Source organism: Biomphalaria glabrata, chromosome 3 (genome assembly GCF_947242115.1).
Source record: "Biomphalaria glabrata chromosome 3, xgBioGlab47.1, whole genome shotgun sequence".
NCBI classification, from domain to species: Eukaryota; Metazoa; Mollusca; class Gastropoda; family Planorbidae; genus Biomphalaria; species Biomphalaria glabrata.
This window is the reverse complement of record NC_074713.1, coordinates 46,970,755-46,987,918: the sequence shown is the minus strand read 5'-3', so window position 1 is coordinate 46,987,918 and position 17,164 is coordinate 46,970,755. Positions and strand designations below refer to the sequence as shown.

At 31.0% G+C, this 17,164-nt stretch overlaps 2 protein-coding genes across 2 annotated transcripts; one reads left to right on the top strand and one right to left on the bottom strand.

Annotated features, from left to right (window-relative positions):
- Positions 1 to 1,891: 1,891 nt before the first annotated feature.
- Positions 1,892 to 7,554, bottom strand: LOC106073208 (40S ribosomal protein S12, mitochondrial-like). Its single transcript, XM_056022358.1, has 4 exons — positions 7,398 to 7,554; positions 4,335 to 4,521; positions 3,391 to 3,474; positions 1,892 to 2,226 (listed from the first exon to the last, which is right to left on the bottom strand). Exons 2-4 carry the CDS (start codon positions 4,510 to 4,512, stop codon positions 1,925 to 1,927), a joined length of 564 nt encoding a protein of 187 aa, XP_055878333.1. The 5' UTR covers positions 4,513 to 4,521; positions 7,398 to 7,554; the 3' UTR covers positions 1,892 to 1,924.
- A 9-nt stretch (positions 7,555 to 7,563) lies between these two features.
- LOC106073207 (mitochondrial 2-oxodicarboxylate carrier-like) lies at positions 7,564 to 16,701 on the top strand. The gene is made up of 8 exons (XM_013233709.2): positions 7,564 to 7,806; positions 8,373 to 8,505; positions 9,905 to 10,034; positions 11,127 to 11,234; positions 11,600 to 11,764; positions 12,943 to 13,124; positions 14,402 to 14,454; positions 14,893 to 16,701. The coding sequence occupies exons 1-8, from the start codon at positions 7,707 to 7,709 to the stop codon at positions 14,952 to 14,954; spliced, it is 933 nt and encodes a 310-aa protein (XP_013089163.1). The 5' UTR covers positions 7,564 to 7,706; the 3' UTR covers positions 14,955 to 16,701.
- The last annotated feature ends 463 nt before the right edge of the window (positions 16,702 to 17,164 follow it).

Genomic DNA, 17,164 nt, shown 5'->3' with positions numbered 1-17,164 from the left:
ATTTAGCAAGAAATAAGCAAAATTATATTTTAAAAAAAATATTAGGTAAAAATTTTAGGAGAGTGGACAAAATTTTAGGAGTATTCTGGCAATTTTTAGGAGAATTATAGGAGACTTCACTTTTTAGGAGCGCTACGAAACCTGGGTTGCAGAAAGCTGCATAAATGTCAACATATTATTGGCTACAATGTCTCAATAATCAAACTTATCAGAACTAGGGGTCTTAACCAGAGGCAGTTCCGACAATTACTTGAAGATTTAGAAGCATAATAATGAAATGTATTCACTGGCTTAGCATGGGCAAGGTAATGAGAAGAATATGCAATCTCAAGGAAGAAATTTTTGTGTTCTTTGAAGGACATTGACTGTGACGTTGCTACTAATATTTCTAATGAAGAGTGGAAGACAGATTTCAAGTTTTTCATTATTACTTTTGGTTTGTTTGCACATGAAATTTAAGTGCATGTTAAATCTTTTCAAACAAAGCTTTCCCATTTCTCCAGGCAAGCAAAGGAAAACAGGTTTTGTTATTTTCCTTAGCTGAAATGTGAAACTATATCTAGTGAAATGGTTAAAAGCACAAGACTTATTTAGATTCCTTAATTGTGGAATTTATATAAGCAAATTTTAAGACGTCAAGAACCAGTTTTCAACCATCAGCTCACAATTTAGCGCAGAAGCTTATTCAGCTCCAGAGAACGTAACGCCAAGCAAATTATGACCTGAAAGAGAAGTTCCAGTCAATTCTTCCGTGGGAGTTTTATGGGTGGCAGAAGCTGTATTTACAGACTTAAAAAAAACTTGCTGCTAAACTTTCACATGATTTGGGTACACATAAATCTTTGAACAAGTATTTTTTGTGCAAACTAAACAAGTGTAATCGCAGGTTGATGTTGACTGACTGTAATTTGACAGCAGTCACAAGGATAACAACTAGTAAGTAAGCTAGTTCCACTGTTCTAAAACAATACACACGACTGCAGAAAGTAAATACTTCACATTTAGTACAACTGTACATTTATGGTGAAATGTGATGTAAAAAGAAAAGCATTTTTTTTTAAATCGTAAAATTGGTTTCAGAAATTGCTAACTCTTTTTTGTAATTCCTCAATTGGGAGCGTGAAAAAACAAAACAAAACAGAAATGTATAATACATTATATTATAAATTTAAGTTAAAAGACATTATCCACAGTTAGCTAGCTTACCTTTCTAAGTTGTAAGTACAAACACAGACACACACACACATATATATATATATATATATATAGTGCCTGTTTGTGACGGTACGCAACCGGTACGGTGTACCGGCACCTTTTTCAATGTAGGGAAAAAAATATTACTTTTCTTGTATTTTAACGTTTATTATTAATTTATTAGTAGTTAAAAGTTAGGCAATTCATCACCGAGTACCAGCATCTATTTTTTTTTTAGAAAAAAAAGCACTTTGATGTATATATATATATATATATATATATGGGGCCCCCCATTGGCAAAATTTTTTTAATGCGGCCCTCGATACTCCTGCTTTAAAGGAAAAAATTGTCTTGTGTCTTTCATCTTCTATCCAGTATCTAGCATTCCTCTTTCACCAGTCTCTAATCTGAACTTCCTGTCCAACCCTAGCAACTGTTTTGGGTTCTAGATTACCACACAGAAAAAATGTTTTTATTCTACTCGCTGTGTACCCTAACAATATCTAGAAAATCTAGATGCATAAAATAATCTTGAAAGAAAAATGGTTAGCTTCCAGCAATAGTAAATGTTGCATTAATATGAACTATGAGGTTAAATGAAGGCAATTTTCATAACCACTTTTTTTTTAGATCTAAATGTGACAGAAAGAACAATAAACAAAGGAGGCGACTAATAATAATTAAAAACAAACATCAATTAAGTTTTGTACAAATATTATTCAAGTGCAAATCATTTCTTTTTAACATGTGGAAGATCATATTTGCCCCGCACACAAACAAGTTTGACTCCAGGCGTATCTTGCAACTTTCCACCTTGAACCAACACGATGTTATGTTCTTGTAAATTGTGACCCTCTCCAGGAACATAAGCTGTCACTTCCCTCCCGGTGCTCAGGCGCAGACGAACACACTTCCTGTTGGCAGAATTGGGCTTCTTGGGTTTCTTGATAAGTGTCTTGAGAACAACACCTTTTAACTGGGGCCTTCCTTCCAAAGGACTGTTTTTCTTCTTACGAACTTTTTTATACAAGCCTACACAAAATAGAATGTAATTTATAATGACAACTACAACCATGAAATGGTATGGAAGACACTAGAATCACATTTTGGGTTGAGTCAAAAGCTTTACGTGTAAACTTTGATTGAAAATGTGGATATCCAATTTTTTAAAAATATATAAACAATTAAAATATAAAATCCTTGTTTAAAAAAACAAAGCTTATCTAGGGAAAGAACTCCGCACTTACAACTATGCATCAATATGAAGAAGTTATTTTCCTTATTTGATGTCAAATAAAATAATCAATTGCCAATAATTAATTGAATAATTGGTTAAATTTGTAATTGATTCACGTAATATATTATAAAAATGATAAAAAATTGTTTAAAGTTTTAACTTGAACCGATAACGGCTGTGGGAGAAATGATGTGTTCAATTATGCATGCAGACGAAACCATACATATTGAACTGTATCTGTGAATACTAAAGGATTAATTTCCCTTGTTGGTATGAAACAAAATAATAAATTACCAGTAATCAACTGACTAATTGTTTTTTTTTTATTGATTCATATCTTGAATAGTTGCGCAAAGTTTCAACTTGATTTGAGAGTGGGTGTGGGAGAAATAATATGTTCAAACTTTTAACCAGACAGAGTTGGTATAAGCTTTATAAAACTAAGGGGACATCCTTCAGAGACTTATTAGGAACAGAACACCATGGTGTTCTATCAACATGATTTCCCCTCATATGAGAGAGGATAAACAAGTTTTTAATGTCTATATGGAGTCAAGACTGTGTCCCTTGAGACTCAATAGAGAGTTTATCTCATTGACAGGATACGACCAGGTTGTTCTAAATGTGTATAAAGCTTCACTACATCTTTGCCCTGAACTCTGTCCGGCATGTATTACTGTAACCCTATTTCCTCCTCATCACAGTGTCTAAGCAGTCACCAATTGATGCCAAGAAACATGTCTGGGGTTAGGAACAAAGTCAATGGAATATCAAAGCTTAACAAAAAGTGAGAATTCCAAAATCATTAAATTGTTTAAATATTTTTTATTTTTTTTTTAAATATAAAAAAAAAATCAACAGTATTTTCAACCAAATTTTGTATAAATTTTAAAAGCCATTATCTCATTTATTGCAAAACAAAATAATATTTCCTTACACATATCAGGAAAGCTTCTTACCTTTGCGATGCATGTAAGATAAAGAAATGAATCTCTCAAAATGTAATTTGCAGTCATTCATTTTTTGTAAAATACAGGAAGCAGCTGTAGAAAAATAATAGTTAGAATGTTACAAAAAAAAGAGTTTGTGATTGTACAATTTTCCTTTGTTCTTCAAAATAAGTAAAGAGATGTGCAATATCAGTTGAAATAATGTGTACCACACTGTTAGGGGTAGGGGAGTGAAGAGGTGATTGGTCACTTTCTAAAACACAAGCTCCAACATTACAACCTTTTGCTTTTACAAGATGAAAATGTCTTTGATATATACAAGTTCAGATAATAATATTCAATGATAACATAGAATTTGGGGATGTACACCTGATTGTTTAAGAATAGACTAGGCTTTCCTATTCATTCTCAAGACTAAACACATTTTTTTAAAGGTCAGTTTTTGTGACTTTGTACAAGAAACAACAATTCAATGTTATAAATTAGCCAAGGGTATGGGTAAACAATTTACATCTATGTATAATATTAAAGTTTTTTAAAGAAGCTTATTCAAAATGTTTTTGATAAACTATCATATCTCTTGATGTTTATGATAATTTAACTTATATAAATCCTCTTGCCCTCTAGGCCTATCTTATCCTATGTTATCATTATAACTTTTGATCTTTAGACTTCTGTTTGTTTATTTTACAAGTTTCGGATATTCCTTTAGAAATGAAGATTATTATGTAGTAGCCCAAACCTTCTGCAGGACAGCATTCTGGGTTTGAACTCAGGTGACAGTCCGAAGCACATGACTAGGCAGCCAGTAAGGTGGAAATATAGACAATAAATCTGGGACAATTTATTTCATCCCCATTAATTATTATGTTTTCTTTTTATTATTATTATTATTAGGTATTCCTGCAAAAGTTATACATGTTGGATATAAAACTATAAATACATCTACCTACATTTAATATAAGGACTCAGCCCATTCCACAGCGAGCAATAGTTGTTAGTCTTAGATGTACTACATAAAGGTGAAGATTGTACTCTGGTGGTTAGCTGTGATGGTGCCCTTAGGACTGTGCTCTTGACAACATTGCTAGCTAGAACACTCAATTGTCTTGAGAACTGGAATACTGACATTCTGTTTGCCTGGAAAAAAATAAAATCTACATTCAGATTAAAACAGCATAGAGTGCTATACTAAATAACAAGAAAAACATAGCATAGTGCTATATTAAATTAAAAAAGGGAGGAAAAAAGAGCTGGTCTTTGACTTGAAGCACCAAACTGCTAGTAGACAACTAAACCGCTGTAGGCTGTAAAACTTGAAATAACTCGAATAACTTCTTTTTTGTGCATAACTAAAATATAACTTTTAATACAATATAGACAATTTTTACTTGAGATGAAATGAGATAAATGTAAATAAATTATGGCTTTTATATAGCGCTACTTTCATGCTTATAGCATGCTCAGAGCGCTTTGGTCCAATCTCAGTTGTGGACCAGTGGGGGGAGGGGGTATCTAGGAGAAGGTTTTTCCGTGCTGCCTTTAGGCACTCAGTAAACACAACTCTGCCCGAGTCAGGTGTCAAAACTCGAGCCCCCTTCATAGGTAGCCAAGCCAAGCTAAATTCAAGCACACTTAGCCTCTCGACCACGCTTCCCAGACTTTAGTAATAATATAACCCTAAAATGGTATTATGAACAAAATCTAACTCACTACAAAAAAAACACATCTTTTCACTCTGGCATTCTGGAGTTGTCTGTTGTACCTGAGACTGCTGACAACAATGTTGCTTATCTTGCATCATTCACACTACATAGCCACCAACCAATTACTAACCTCTTCCCAATGTCACCATGGAAACACAAATACACTCCATAACATCTGGTCATTAATTTATAAGTATTTAATTTTGTTATAAGGGCAATTGAATGCAAAGAGAAAGCATTTCTAATATACTTATACTTATATATACTCATAAGTGTTACAATTGTAAGCAATAAAAAAAAAAGAATTAAATAATAGTTGATGTTATACTGTCCCCTTTTTTTTTCATTTTTGTGGGATAATTTCTTTTCCAGGCACCATAAAAAAAAAAGACAATATATTTATTCAATGAATAGTCTGACAGTACAATCAACAAAAGTTGATACATTTAATTATTGCTACAAAGAGAGATATTTACTACCAAATACGAATCGCTTAGTGAGATTTAATTTACTATACTATTATATTATAGTCTTAGAAGCAATTGACGGTACCCACTCTACACCTCTTTGACCTCATAATTTTAATTAAGAGTCATATCTACTTTTATAGTCAGAGGATGGGGAATTCATTGACTCTCACAGAATCTCTGAAAGGCCAGACCATTATGAAGCTATAAAAATTTTAACGTAAAAATGGCTGACGTTTGTGAACTGCACTCTATTAGTCTCTATCTACATTTAGACTTTAGAGATCTAATCTAGGTTTGATTATGGTGATGAAGATTTTGGTTCAGTGTTTTATGTATAAAAAAAATGTTTTTTGTAAATGTTAAAGAAAAAAAAAAAGTGAATTGAATGGTTCGTTTGTCCTAGATTTTAAAAAAATAGCCTCGATGCAAATACGAAAATTGTCTGTCGCAAGAGTATGTTTGCCAATATTTATTTATTTACACGTAAATATTACCAATTTTAATTAGGAAACACATATTTTATTTTAGAAATCATATTGTAATATTTTCGTACTTAAAAAAACAGAAAAAAATATAAAAAATAATGTTTAACCACGTTTTTTATAAACCAATCGGAAGTGAGGTCGCCGAAATTGAAGGGCTTATGCTTTTTTAAAAACTTGTTTTTTCAATCATTCGCTCTGAATCCTCGAGAGAGAAGCATAGATAAAAGCGATCTCAGTCTGAACTATCCATATAAGACAATATTTTTAATAATATTAACAAAATAACGCAGATACTGACATTTTTATTTAAAAAAGCATTGTAAATCTAGACACTAGGTCTAATAATACTTGTTATGTTTGTGATTTATAGATCTAGTCTAGGACGTCATCATCTTCTTTTTTGAAGTAATGTCTGTATTATATATTATATAAGATAAGAAGAAGATAAGATCTAGATGATTAGATCTAAGACTACGACTAAATTGTCTAAATGTAAATCTATTATACTATAATAATTAGTATAAATAGTAATAGTAATAGAGTAGTAATACTATTAGTATAATTATTATAATAATAATTTTATTATTATAATTATAATAATTATATATTCTATAAATCTAGAATCTAGATTGACTTGAGTAGAATTCTACTATTTCTAGAGTAGAAATTCTACTCTACTTCTATAGTAGTTTATTTAATCCGGACATTACATGAATTTGGACATGCGCTGTTTTTGTAGTCATTAAATAATTATTTTAATATTTATTATAAAACTAGCGCGCTGTATAGTGTGCTTGTCCATTTTTTTCAATGATTCTGACCCTATTGCCTTCCATTTAGCTGTCTTTTTATGTAAGAAAAACGAATTTCACAAATTTGTTAGTCAGGTTGTTGTTTTTTCCTATGTTACCCGGATGACTTTACCTCTTCCTAGGGTTAAGACTATATTTTTTGATTGGCTAAGTCTATACTAATGAACCCGGCAATATATTCAACTCTTTTTGGAGCTAATTTATTTGATTCATAAGTCATAAGCCAAGTTGTTTGATTGCATACAAAAAAATAATTAATAATATAGATCTAGATGTAGTGTGTCAGAATTAAAGTACGATTTTCTTACCAAAATTTATTTCGGACAGCCAGTTTTGGACATCAATTTCAATGTTAATTAATCATAATTAATCATTAATGATAATTAATCAAATTAATGATCTTATTAGTCTTATAATTATATTAATTTGTTCGTTTGTTGTTGTTTTTTTTTATAGAGAATAAATGGGCAAATGTTTGGAGTGAGCTAGGTACCGATCTTGATTAACCATCAACAAGTGTTAATTGAAATGGTGCAAACTTACTGTTTTATTTGTATTTTCTATAGTTTCAAGTAAAGGTCGCGACTATGTGACCGGTATAGAGACCGACATTATTATTAAGATTGAACTCCCCTTGATTCTAGCCTAGATATTATATCTGTAGATCTCTTATCCGCTATGTTTTTGAAAATCTTACTTTTTAATTCGACGAGAGAATTCACTAGCCCATATAGATCTACTGTTTTAATGGTCAGGAGTTTACAAGATAATTACGGTTAATGAACCTTGCACTTCAAAATAATTGACCGGTTCCAGTGTGTGATAACTAGCAGTGATTAATGACGTGTTGTTATGGCGGTCAACGAGAAAAGAAATATAAGTGCTGCATCGGTAGGGAACCACGGCCATGCTACTCTTGCTGCTATGCAGTTTGTAGCTGGAGGATGTGCCGGTAAACTTTTATTCATATTTAAAATTAAATAGGCCTAATAATAAGTAATATTTGATTTGAATAAATCCCTTTGCCTTTAGTCAGTTTAGTCACTTAAGATTCTAAAATGATTAAAAATGGCATGTGTGGATGTTTTAGAATTATAAATTATTATATTATCATATATAGATCTATTACAGATGTTATTTGTGTGAGATTATCATTATGTTTGGCCCACAGTCACAGACGCAATACAAAAATTCAGACTTTCACCTACAAATGTTTGCAACATAATGACTGTTAGGAGGAGGAACAAAATCTACAAACAGGGAAACAACCCAATAAACACCAATACAGCAAGAAATTAAAAGCTGCAAAAATGGGGCTGGATTAGGCATACAATAATACAATGCAAAGAACAAGGAAAAATATTGCAAAGCAAGCAAATATATATATATATATATATATATATATATATATATATATATATATATATATATATATCTTAATGATTTAATGCTTAAAAATATATTCTTATTTGTACTTCTATAATTCATTGGACTTTTTACACTACTTTCTCTTTGCAGGATTTATCGAGGTATCTATCATGCATCCTTTAGATTTGGTAAAGACTAGGTTTCAGATACAAAGAGGCCCTGATGATCCAAACAGATACACATCCATTGTAGATTGCTTTCGTAAAATGTATAGACAAGAAGGGTAATATATATATATATATACTTTTTCAATTGAAATTCTTGTTTATAACAATTATAAGTCTAGCTATAAAAGGATTTTGTCAAAGCATCATAAATGGGTTTAACTGTAAATTTTCATGAAAATTATCTTAATTATAGGATTAATACAAATTGTTTTAAATTGAGATATAAAAAGTACTGCACATTTATCTTATTATCAATTAGTAAAATTGAGATGGATTGGTCACACCCTAAGAAAAGATGCTAACAACAGAGCTAGACAAGCCTTAGATTGGGGAGATGGATTGGTCATAACCAGAGAAAAGATGACAGCAACAGAGCTAGACAGGCCTTAGATTGGGGAGAGAGATTGGTCACACCCTAAGAAATGATGCCAGAGCTAGACAGTACTTAGATTAGAACCCTCAGTGCACAAGATGCAACATGGCGAGGTAGTGTACAAGATGAAACTGAGAGGGCAGGAAAGAGCTTGGAAGCAAGATTAGCAAGAGACAGGAGAAAGTGACATATTTTTACAGAGGCCCATTATTCCATGAGAAATTTTAAAAGAAGGGTGATGATTATTATGTGAAATACCTTATTTTAAAAACTGTTTATTCAATACTTTGATAGTAAAAAATCACTCAAATTTAAAAGAAAGTTGCCTTGTATTATGTTAAAAAATGTATAAACTTCTCATAAAAGATGAACATGGCTTCTCTGTAGTCTTGAATAATTTATTGGCTGAAAACAGAAAAAAAAAGTAAAAAAAATACATATTAACATGAACACATTTTTACAAAGCTTTTATTTTATCTTATCTTAGTCTGGACCAACTCACTCTTTCTGGTAAAAAGGTTTGAACACCTTATTTCTCCCACACTGACTCTCAAATCAAGTTGAAACTTTGAAACAATTAACCAATTAGTCAATTTATAAGTGGTAATTAACTATTTTGTTTCATCCCAACAAGGGAAATTAATTCTTCAGTATTCACAGATACAGTTACATTTGTAGGATAATTGAACACATTATTTCTCCCACACCCCTTATTGGATCAAGTTGAAACTTTAAACAATTATTATTTTTTTTTATAATATAACTAAACATGAATCAATTACAAAATTAACCAATTAGTCAATTAATTATTGGCAATTATTTATTTTGTTTGACATCAAATAAGAGAAATAACATCTACATCATTGTGATATATGGTTATGAGTGCAAAGTTCTTTCCCTTAAATAAGCTTTTTTTTTTTAAAGAGGATTTTGTTATATTTGCTAGTTTTAAAACTCAAAATTCATTTTACTTTCTAATAGTAAATTCTAATACTGGTATTAAATTAAGTTTTTAACATGAAGAAAATACCATGACACAAATCAGACATATGGTACAACATCATTTTTTTTTTTTCTTTTAGCCCATTATCATTCTATAAGGGAATCCTGCCTCCCTTGTTAGCAGAGACACCTAAAAGAGCTGTAAAGTTCTTCACATTTGAACGCTACAAAAATTTGTTCAGTTACGATAATTATTTGTCCCAGCCAGTGGTAAGTCTCTTACTAATGCATAATTGTTTTTTTTTACAAAGCTTATATCAACTCACTTGTCTGTATGGTAAAACGTTTGTAGACATTATTTCTCCCACACAATTTGGCACAATTATATCTTTTACTTGACAACATAAGAATCAATAAAAAATATAATTAACCAATTAGTTAGTTAACTATTGGTAATTAATTATTTTTGTTAGGTATCTTGAACAAGGGAAAGAAATCATACTTGACAGATGTGGTGGTATAAGTTGAATTAGTCACCCTTGAGTCTTGAGCCCTGAGTGAACTTTTTTTATGCATTTTAAATACAATCATGTAAACATTCACCAAGATACATCCTTTTTTAAGATAAGATGAAGATAAGTTAATTTTTATTGATCCAATCTAATGGAAATTCAGTTTGACTACAATTGACAAGCTCAGCGAAACTACTGTACTTTCGTCCCCCTTTCACAACTTGTCCAGACACGTGATAGAATCGTAGTGCATTGAGAAAGCCAAAAGCTAAACAAAAACAATTGGTAAAAATATTCTAAGCTAAACGCTAAACAAAAACAATAGGTAAAAATATTTATATCGCACACATTTATATGTCAAGGTTAGTCATACATTTAATTACATGACTGATCCAAACTAATTGATACCGGTACAATTACGCTTAAAATAAGCTGGGTTTTTTTAAAGTAATTTTATATTTTTCTTGTTAAACATCACATCTGTTAAAGTAAAGTTTAAGTAATAAAGAAAAAGTTATTACAATTTAGGTATAATTTCTTTTTACATAAACTAACACTTCTGACAAAAGAAAATAGCACTCTTATTATTAAATTAGCTGTTAGCATGCTTTAGCAGAGGTAAATATTACAGGAACAAAGTTTTAGTTACAAAGCAGATGCAAATTATTTTTTTTACTGAAATAGTGGTGGGTGCACTCTTTTTATCAACAGGCAAAGTCCTTTTAAAATCTAATTAGTGATTTTTGTTGTCATTTTGTTCTTCATTTTATTCACTAATTTCATACTTCAATGATTACGTAAAACTTTTGCTTCCATATTAGTGCTTATGTTCTGAATTTGAATCCTCCAGGTACTATCTCTTGCTGGTTTGTTTGCTGGTTTGACAGAAGCTGTGGTCATCAACCCATTTGAAGTGGTCAAAGTGAAACTTCAGGCTGAAAGAAGCAAGTTCACTGAAGTATGTTAATTATTTTGTTTATATCTCAGTCAATTGTAGAATTTGATTTTAGCATGGCACACTAATCACTCCATTTAATTTAAGACTTGGGGTATTCTCAATTTTACTTAGGACTTAGGGTATTGTTGAAAGATAACTGATCCAGCCAGTTATTAGTACCCTATTGTTGCTTTTTATCAAATGGAAGCACGGTGGCTGAGTGGTAAAGCGCTTGGCTTCTGAACCAAGAAAAGGTCTCATGTTTGAATCCTGCTGAAGAATGGTCTTTTTATGTTAAATATTGCTATGTTTCAATTTTCCTAATTTTCATTTTACTTTGTTACATAGTTTAATATTTACATCATTTTTTTTTTATATGCATGCAGCAACCAAGCACAATCAAAACAGCCAGAGCAATAGTAGCCAAAGATGGATTTGGATTAAGAGGATTAAATAAAGGACTGACAGCAACTCTGGGGCGCCATGGAGTGTTCAACATGTTCTATTTTGGCTTTTATCATAATGTTAAAGATATTATACCAGCCTACAGTGTGAGTGCTTTTAGTTTTTTTATTTCACCCTCAATGTTGTTCCTACTTGAATATTGAAAGTTGGACTGCCAAACCTTAGAATGTTATTGGGTTAGCCGGAGTTGATCTTTGTCTTTTAGCTTACACCATACAAAACTCATCTCAATCCTCTACATATTTGTAACTTATTCATTAGATTTTTAAAAAAATATACAGTTTACTGACAAACATTGTTTTTGTGACCTACTCATTAGCTGCTATGATTCAATGTAGGCATTTATAGTTATCCTAAAAGATAAGAAGAGGCATGTTGACTGAGCGGTAAAGCACCTGTCTTCCAAACCGGTGGTCCTAGGTTCAAATCCTGGTGAAGACTGGGATTTTTAATTTTGAGATCCTTGGGCGCCTCTGAGTCCACCCAAATCTAATGGGTACCTGACATTAGTTGGGGAAAAGTAATGGTGGTTGTTTGTTGTACTGGCCACATGACACCCTCTTTAAACCGTGGCCACAGAAACAGATGACCACAAGGTCTGAAAGGGGAACTTTAAAAGATAAAACTTAGCTTTTTAAAAATATTCACAATTTTTTTTATTAGCAAAAAAACCCATACTTTTTAGCATGTGCGGGGATGTGCTGCCCTTAGGTGGTCAGCAAACACAACTCATCTTGAGTCAGACTTTGAAATGAAGCTCCCTTGATAGCTAGCCAGGTGGTTTTTGTCACTCAGCCATACACCCTTCATTCAAATCCCTTGAAATTCCAGACACCAGGCTTTCAATATTGGAGAATGCTCAAAGGCATCTTCTACCCTTGCAACTTCCCATGTAGCTAGAGAGGCTGATTCTTAATAATATTGGAGGATAAAACCAACAAAACAAAGCTAACTAGCTACCTGGCTTTGTTTAAAATACAATATTTAAAAATAGCCAATACTTTGGAACCAGGAAAACACTGACACCTATAGATCATATTTAAACAGGGTAATAGTGGGTACTTTTTTGAAATTATTACTTTTTGAAGATATTGTATTATTCAGGGATTTGTTTGAAGCCATTATCTTATGTGTAATGTATCTCAGATGATAATCAAGAAATGATAAAATTAGATTTAACAGTGTCACATACCATGTTTATTTATTTTTAAACACTTTGAAGCTATGTTAATTAATGTGATAACCAACTAAACCTTTTTTTCAGGATCCTACTACTGATTTCTTCCGCAGATTTTTAATAGGTCTGGTGGCTGGCACCCTCTCATCCATCGTCAACATTCCATTTGATGTAGCTAAAAGCAGAATCCAAGGACCGCAACCTGTACCAGGAGTCATTAAGTATAAGAGTTGTTTTCAGACAATGGCTCTGGTCTATAAGGAAGAAGGGTACAGAAACTTATTTTTTTATGGGCAGAATTAATATTAGCATATATCTTATAAGTTTAGGATGTTGCTTCAGAATTTGAAGATTATTACGTCCCAGCCTAAAACTCTTTATTTATCCCTTGGATAATCTTTTCATTGTTTCAATTTTTTTGTTTCCTGTACCCCTTTAACTTCTAGTCATTCACTTTTGAACACACAGACATAAACATGTTAAAAGTAGAGCTGACATGATAATGGTTTAAAAAGGATGTTAAATGATTCACATTGCAATTAATTGTCTTTACTACACAACAAATTTCAAATATCCATTATGAGCAAGACTCAGGAATTCCCTTAAATCCCAAGTAAAAATGCAGTTTCCTCCAGGGCTAGATATTTTATTTATCAGCCAAGTGTGACCGAGCTCCACTCTATTTTGTATTTGTCATTTTTTTAAATTCTAGATGTTTTTTTTTTAAAGCTCATATCAGCTTTTGTTTGTTTGTCTGCCTGTCTGTCAGGTAAAATGTTTGTACTCATTATTTCACCCAATCTTCCGACACCCAATCTCGGATCAAGTTGAAATTTAGCACAATTAGTTCTTTTACCTGATAATACAAAAATCAATATAAAAAAATTAACCAATTAGTTAATTATCTATTGGTAATTAATTATTTTGTTTAGTATCTCAAACAAGGGAAAGAAAGCTGAATTAGTCCCCTTTATAGGTCTACACTTTAAAGAAAGTTTGAAAAAAAAACAAAAACATACATAACTATACAATCTTCTAGTCATAAACACCTCACTAGCAGAATGGTTAGTATGTTGGCTTGAGCCCTGAGATCAAATTCAGGTTGTTCCCCCCTTTTTTCTTTTTACTAAATGCTTTTAAAAACCGATTACAATAAAAATTCACCCAAATCTCCCTTTCTTTCCTCCCGCCCTCCCTTCTCCCAACTGGTCCAGACAAATGATAGGATCGTAGTGTATTGAGAAAGATAAAAGTATGAAATAGAACTAAACATAAATAATTGGTAAATTTATAATTTCACAGATTTATTGTTGTTGGTCTAGATCTATTACAAATTTAATCACATGACTGATCCAAACTAATTGATACAATTACACTTCTTATAAGCTTTGTTTGTTTGTTTTCTTAAGTATTTTTAAAAATGTTTTTCTTGTTTTAGATAAATTGTAAGCAAAAATAGTGTTGATTCTTCAATATAAATTTCTTTGTATCTGTTCAGAAAACTGTCACAGCCAATTAGTTAAGTTTTTTTTCTTTTTTTTTTCAGATATTTTGCTTTGTACAAAGGCTTGTTGCCAAAAGTACTTAGACTTGGGCCAGGTAATTTGTATATACATTTATCAATTTTTATTTATATGTTGTTTTTTTTTAAGTTTCTCAACTGTTTTTATGTATTACCAAACTCAGGGATATACCTTTCTACTACCTTACACACTTGAATGCTTCAACATTTTTGAAAAATGTCTGAGTAAATCTGAGAGCATTATCATCATTAAAATCTTTTTGAGTGAAATCTTTAGAGACTCAAATTCTCTCAAATATCTGTACGCTTCACAAATATTGATAGGACAGCCCGTTCTTTTCCTCCAATTGCACCTAATAACTCAATTTATAAACATATTCAAAACGCAAGTAAAACTCAGCAGAAGTGTGCCATCATTCAAATTTAGATTTTTACCTTTACTTTCCTGACCAAAAACAACTTAATTAATATGTTACAAAGTAACTAAATTTGCATGAATTATTTTTCTTCCTCAGGTGGAGCCATCATGTTGTTGGTGTATGAATATGTATTTGATTATCTAAAGACAACTTTTTGATGCATCCGATGTCATTTGGTTATTGTACTGTTGACTTGTTATATCAGCCTACTCCTGCTATTAGTGTTTGTTTCTTTTACACATGGCATTCTACTCTATATACTGTATACAAGTATTGCCTAATGTCATTTTTATACTAAAAAAAACTGTTAATGGGCCATATTCTAAGGTATGTTGTTATTTTTTTCTTAATTTATACCTCATTTCACTAAAAAAAAATTTGGGAAAAGGGGGGGGGGGGGGATTTCTGTTTTAAAATTGTTTATTCTTAAAAATAGTAAAAAACTAAAATTTATTTCTGCATTACATATATTGTTCTTACTTTGACACTAGAGGTCAGTATTTCCTAGTTGTGCATATCAATTCCTAAATACTATAAATAATTGTCTCACTTAACCTTCAGCATTGATGTACTTTGCTGTCCTTTATTTCTTTTTGGATTTGAATTTAGTGGAAAACTATTTTCAATGTTTTATGCCATAAATATTTATTAAGCAGGTTTACTGTCTAGTATCTAGGCTTGTGTGTTGTCATTTGATCTTTTTATGTTGGCTGGTGTTATCAGCTCATTTGTCAAGTATCTCTTGTATTCTATGGCTATTGGGCTGTTCCACTTTTCAATAGCTTGGTTTTTTTTTACCATTTCTCGATTATTTTTTTTTTGGTAAAGATTTTTTATTGATATTAATTTCTCAAATTTATACAATCAGTTTTATTGATTTTAAACTTAAGAATTGAAAAGAATTAATAACAGATATTTGTTAACTACAAACTTATTTCTAATCATTGTTGACTAATATGTTTCAATGACCGTAATTTAATGATGAGATTAAGCCCTTCATACTATTCAAGTGCTTGAAATTACTAGATAGCATTTTAATTTGTTTCCATTGTCTTCAGATTTGAAATATTGTTATAGATGAATTGTTGTTCTCTTTATACAATTCAAATTATTTTAATGAAAGCTTTTTTTTAACTTCCAGTGACTTAATATTTGCTGCATAGCTTAGAACTTATTAGAGATGATCAGCAGATTGTACACTTTCTTGCATTTATTTTATTCTGTCTCAACTTGACCTTGAAGTAGGGATTGATTGTGGAATTTAAAATCTCAGGGTAATATCATCTCATTGCTATAGACTCATGCAATATGACTGCCAGTCATCAGAGAATGTTTATATTAATTATTAGTCTAAAACCCTATGCAATCTTTGCTAATATATATGCAACATTTTCTGATGTCTATACATTACTATTTTTATTCAACATTAAATTTTTTTTAAAATTTAATTTACAGTAAACAGATTTTTCCAGATTTTCTACATTTCTAAAAGCAGATGTTGTTGTTTTTTATTACAGTTTGTTTTGTTCATAAGCTTGTATTCATGATTCATGTTCTTTAGATTTTCTACAATCATGTTGTCTAACTATACATGTTAATGTTTTTTTGAAGTAACGTCTTTATTATATAAGATAAGATATGATTGTGATATTTCATGTTACTGATATTCAGTGTAATAATTATGTTCAGAGTTCTTGGCATAATGTTTTAAAGCAAATTATTTTGTTGTGTTAATAATATTTATCAAGTGTGCTCAAACAAATGTGTGGGGTTTGTACAATGGAGGGTTAAGAAGATGTTGCCAACTCTATTTTTTTATCCTTACAAATGCAAGATTTTTTAGGTTTACTTTACATTGTATTAATAAATGAATACTATGTGAAATAAATGCCTTTTCTTTTTTTTTTTTAAGCTATTAAAACAATTACTTTAAGCAGTTATTTATATATTATACATCAAATACATTAATGCTCACAGTTCTTTATATATTATACATCAAATACATTAATGCTCCTATAAAAAGTTGAAATATATTCTTATGTTTGTTGGACATAAAATGGCAAGACTGCACAACAAATGGTTATACTTTTGTGTATTCTAAAGAGGACTTTTGAGGCAATGCTTATGTAGGTCCCAACATATATTTTGAAGCTATTCTTTATGGAAAATTGGAATTATTGTATATTAAAAGCAATTTTATTTGGTTAGCTTTACACACGAAGGCAAGATAGGGGCTCTCCATAAGCACTTTATAGGCCAGCTTAGACATCAGCATACTCTTACTGCTGGCATGGCTTGAAACAAGTTGTGGCAACTGTGTTATGAAGAGGACAGCTGGCAATTGTTACAAAAGTAGCAAACTATAAAA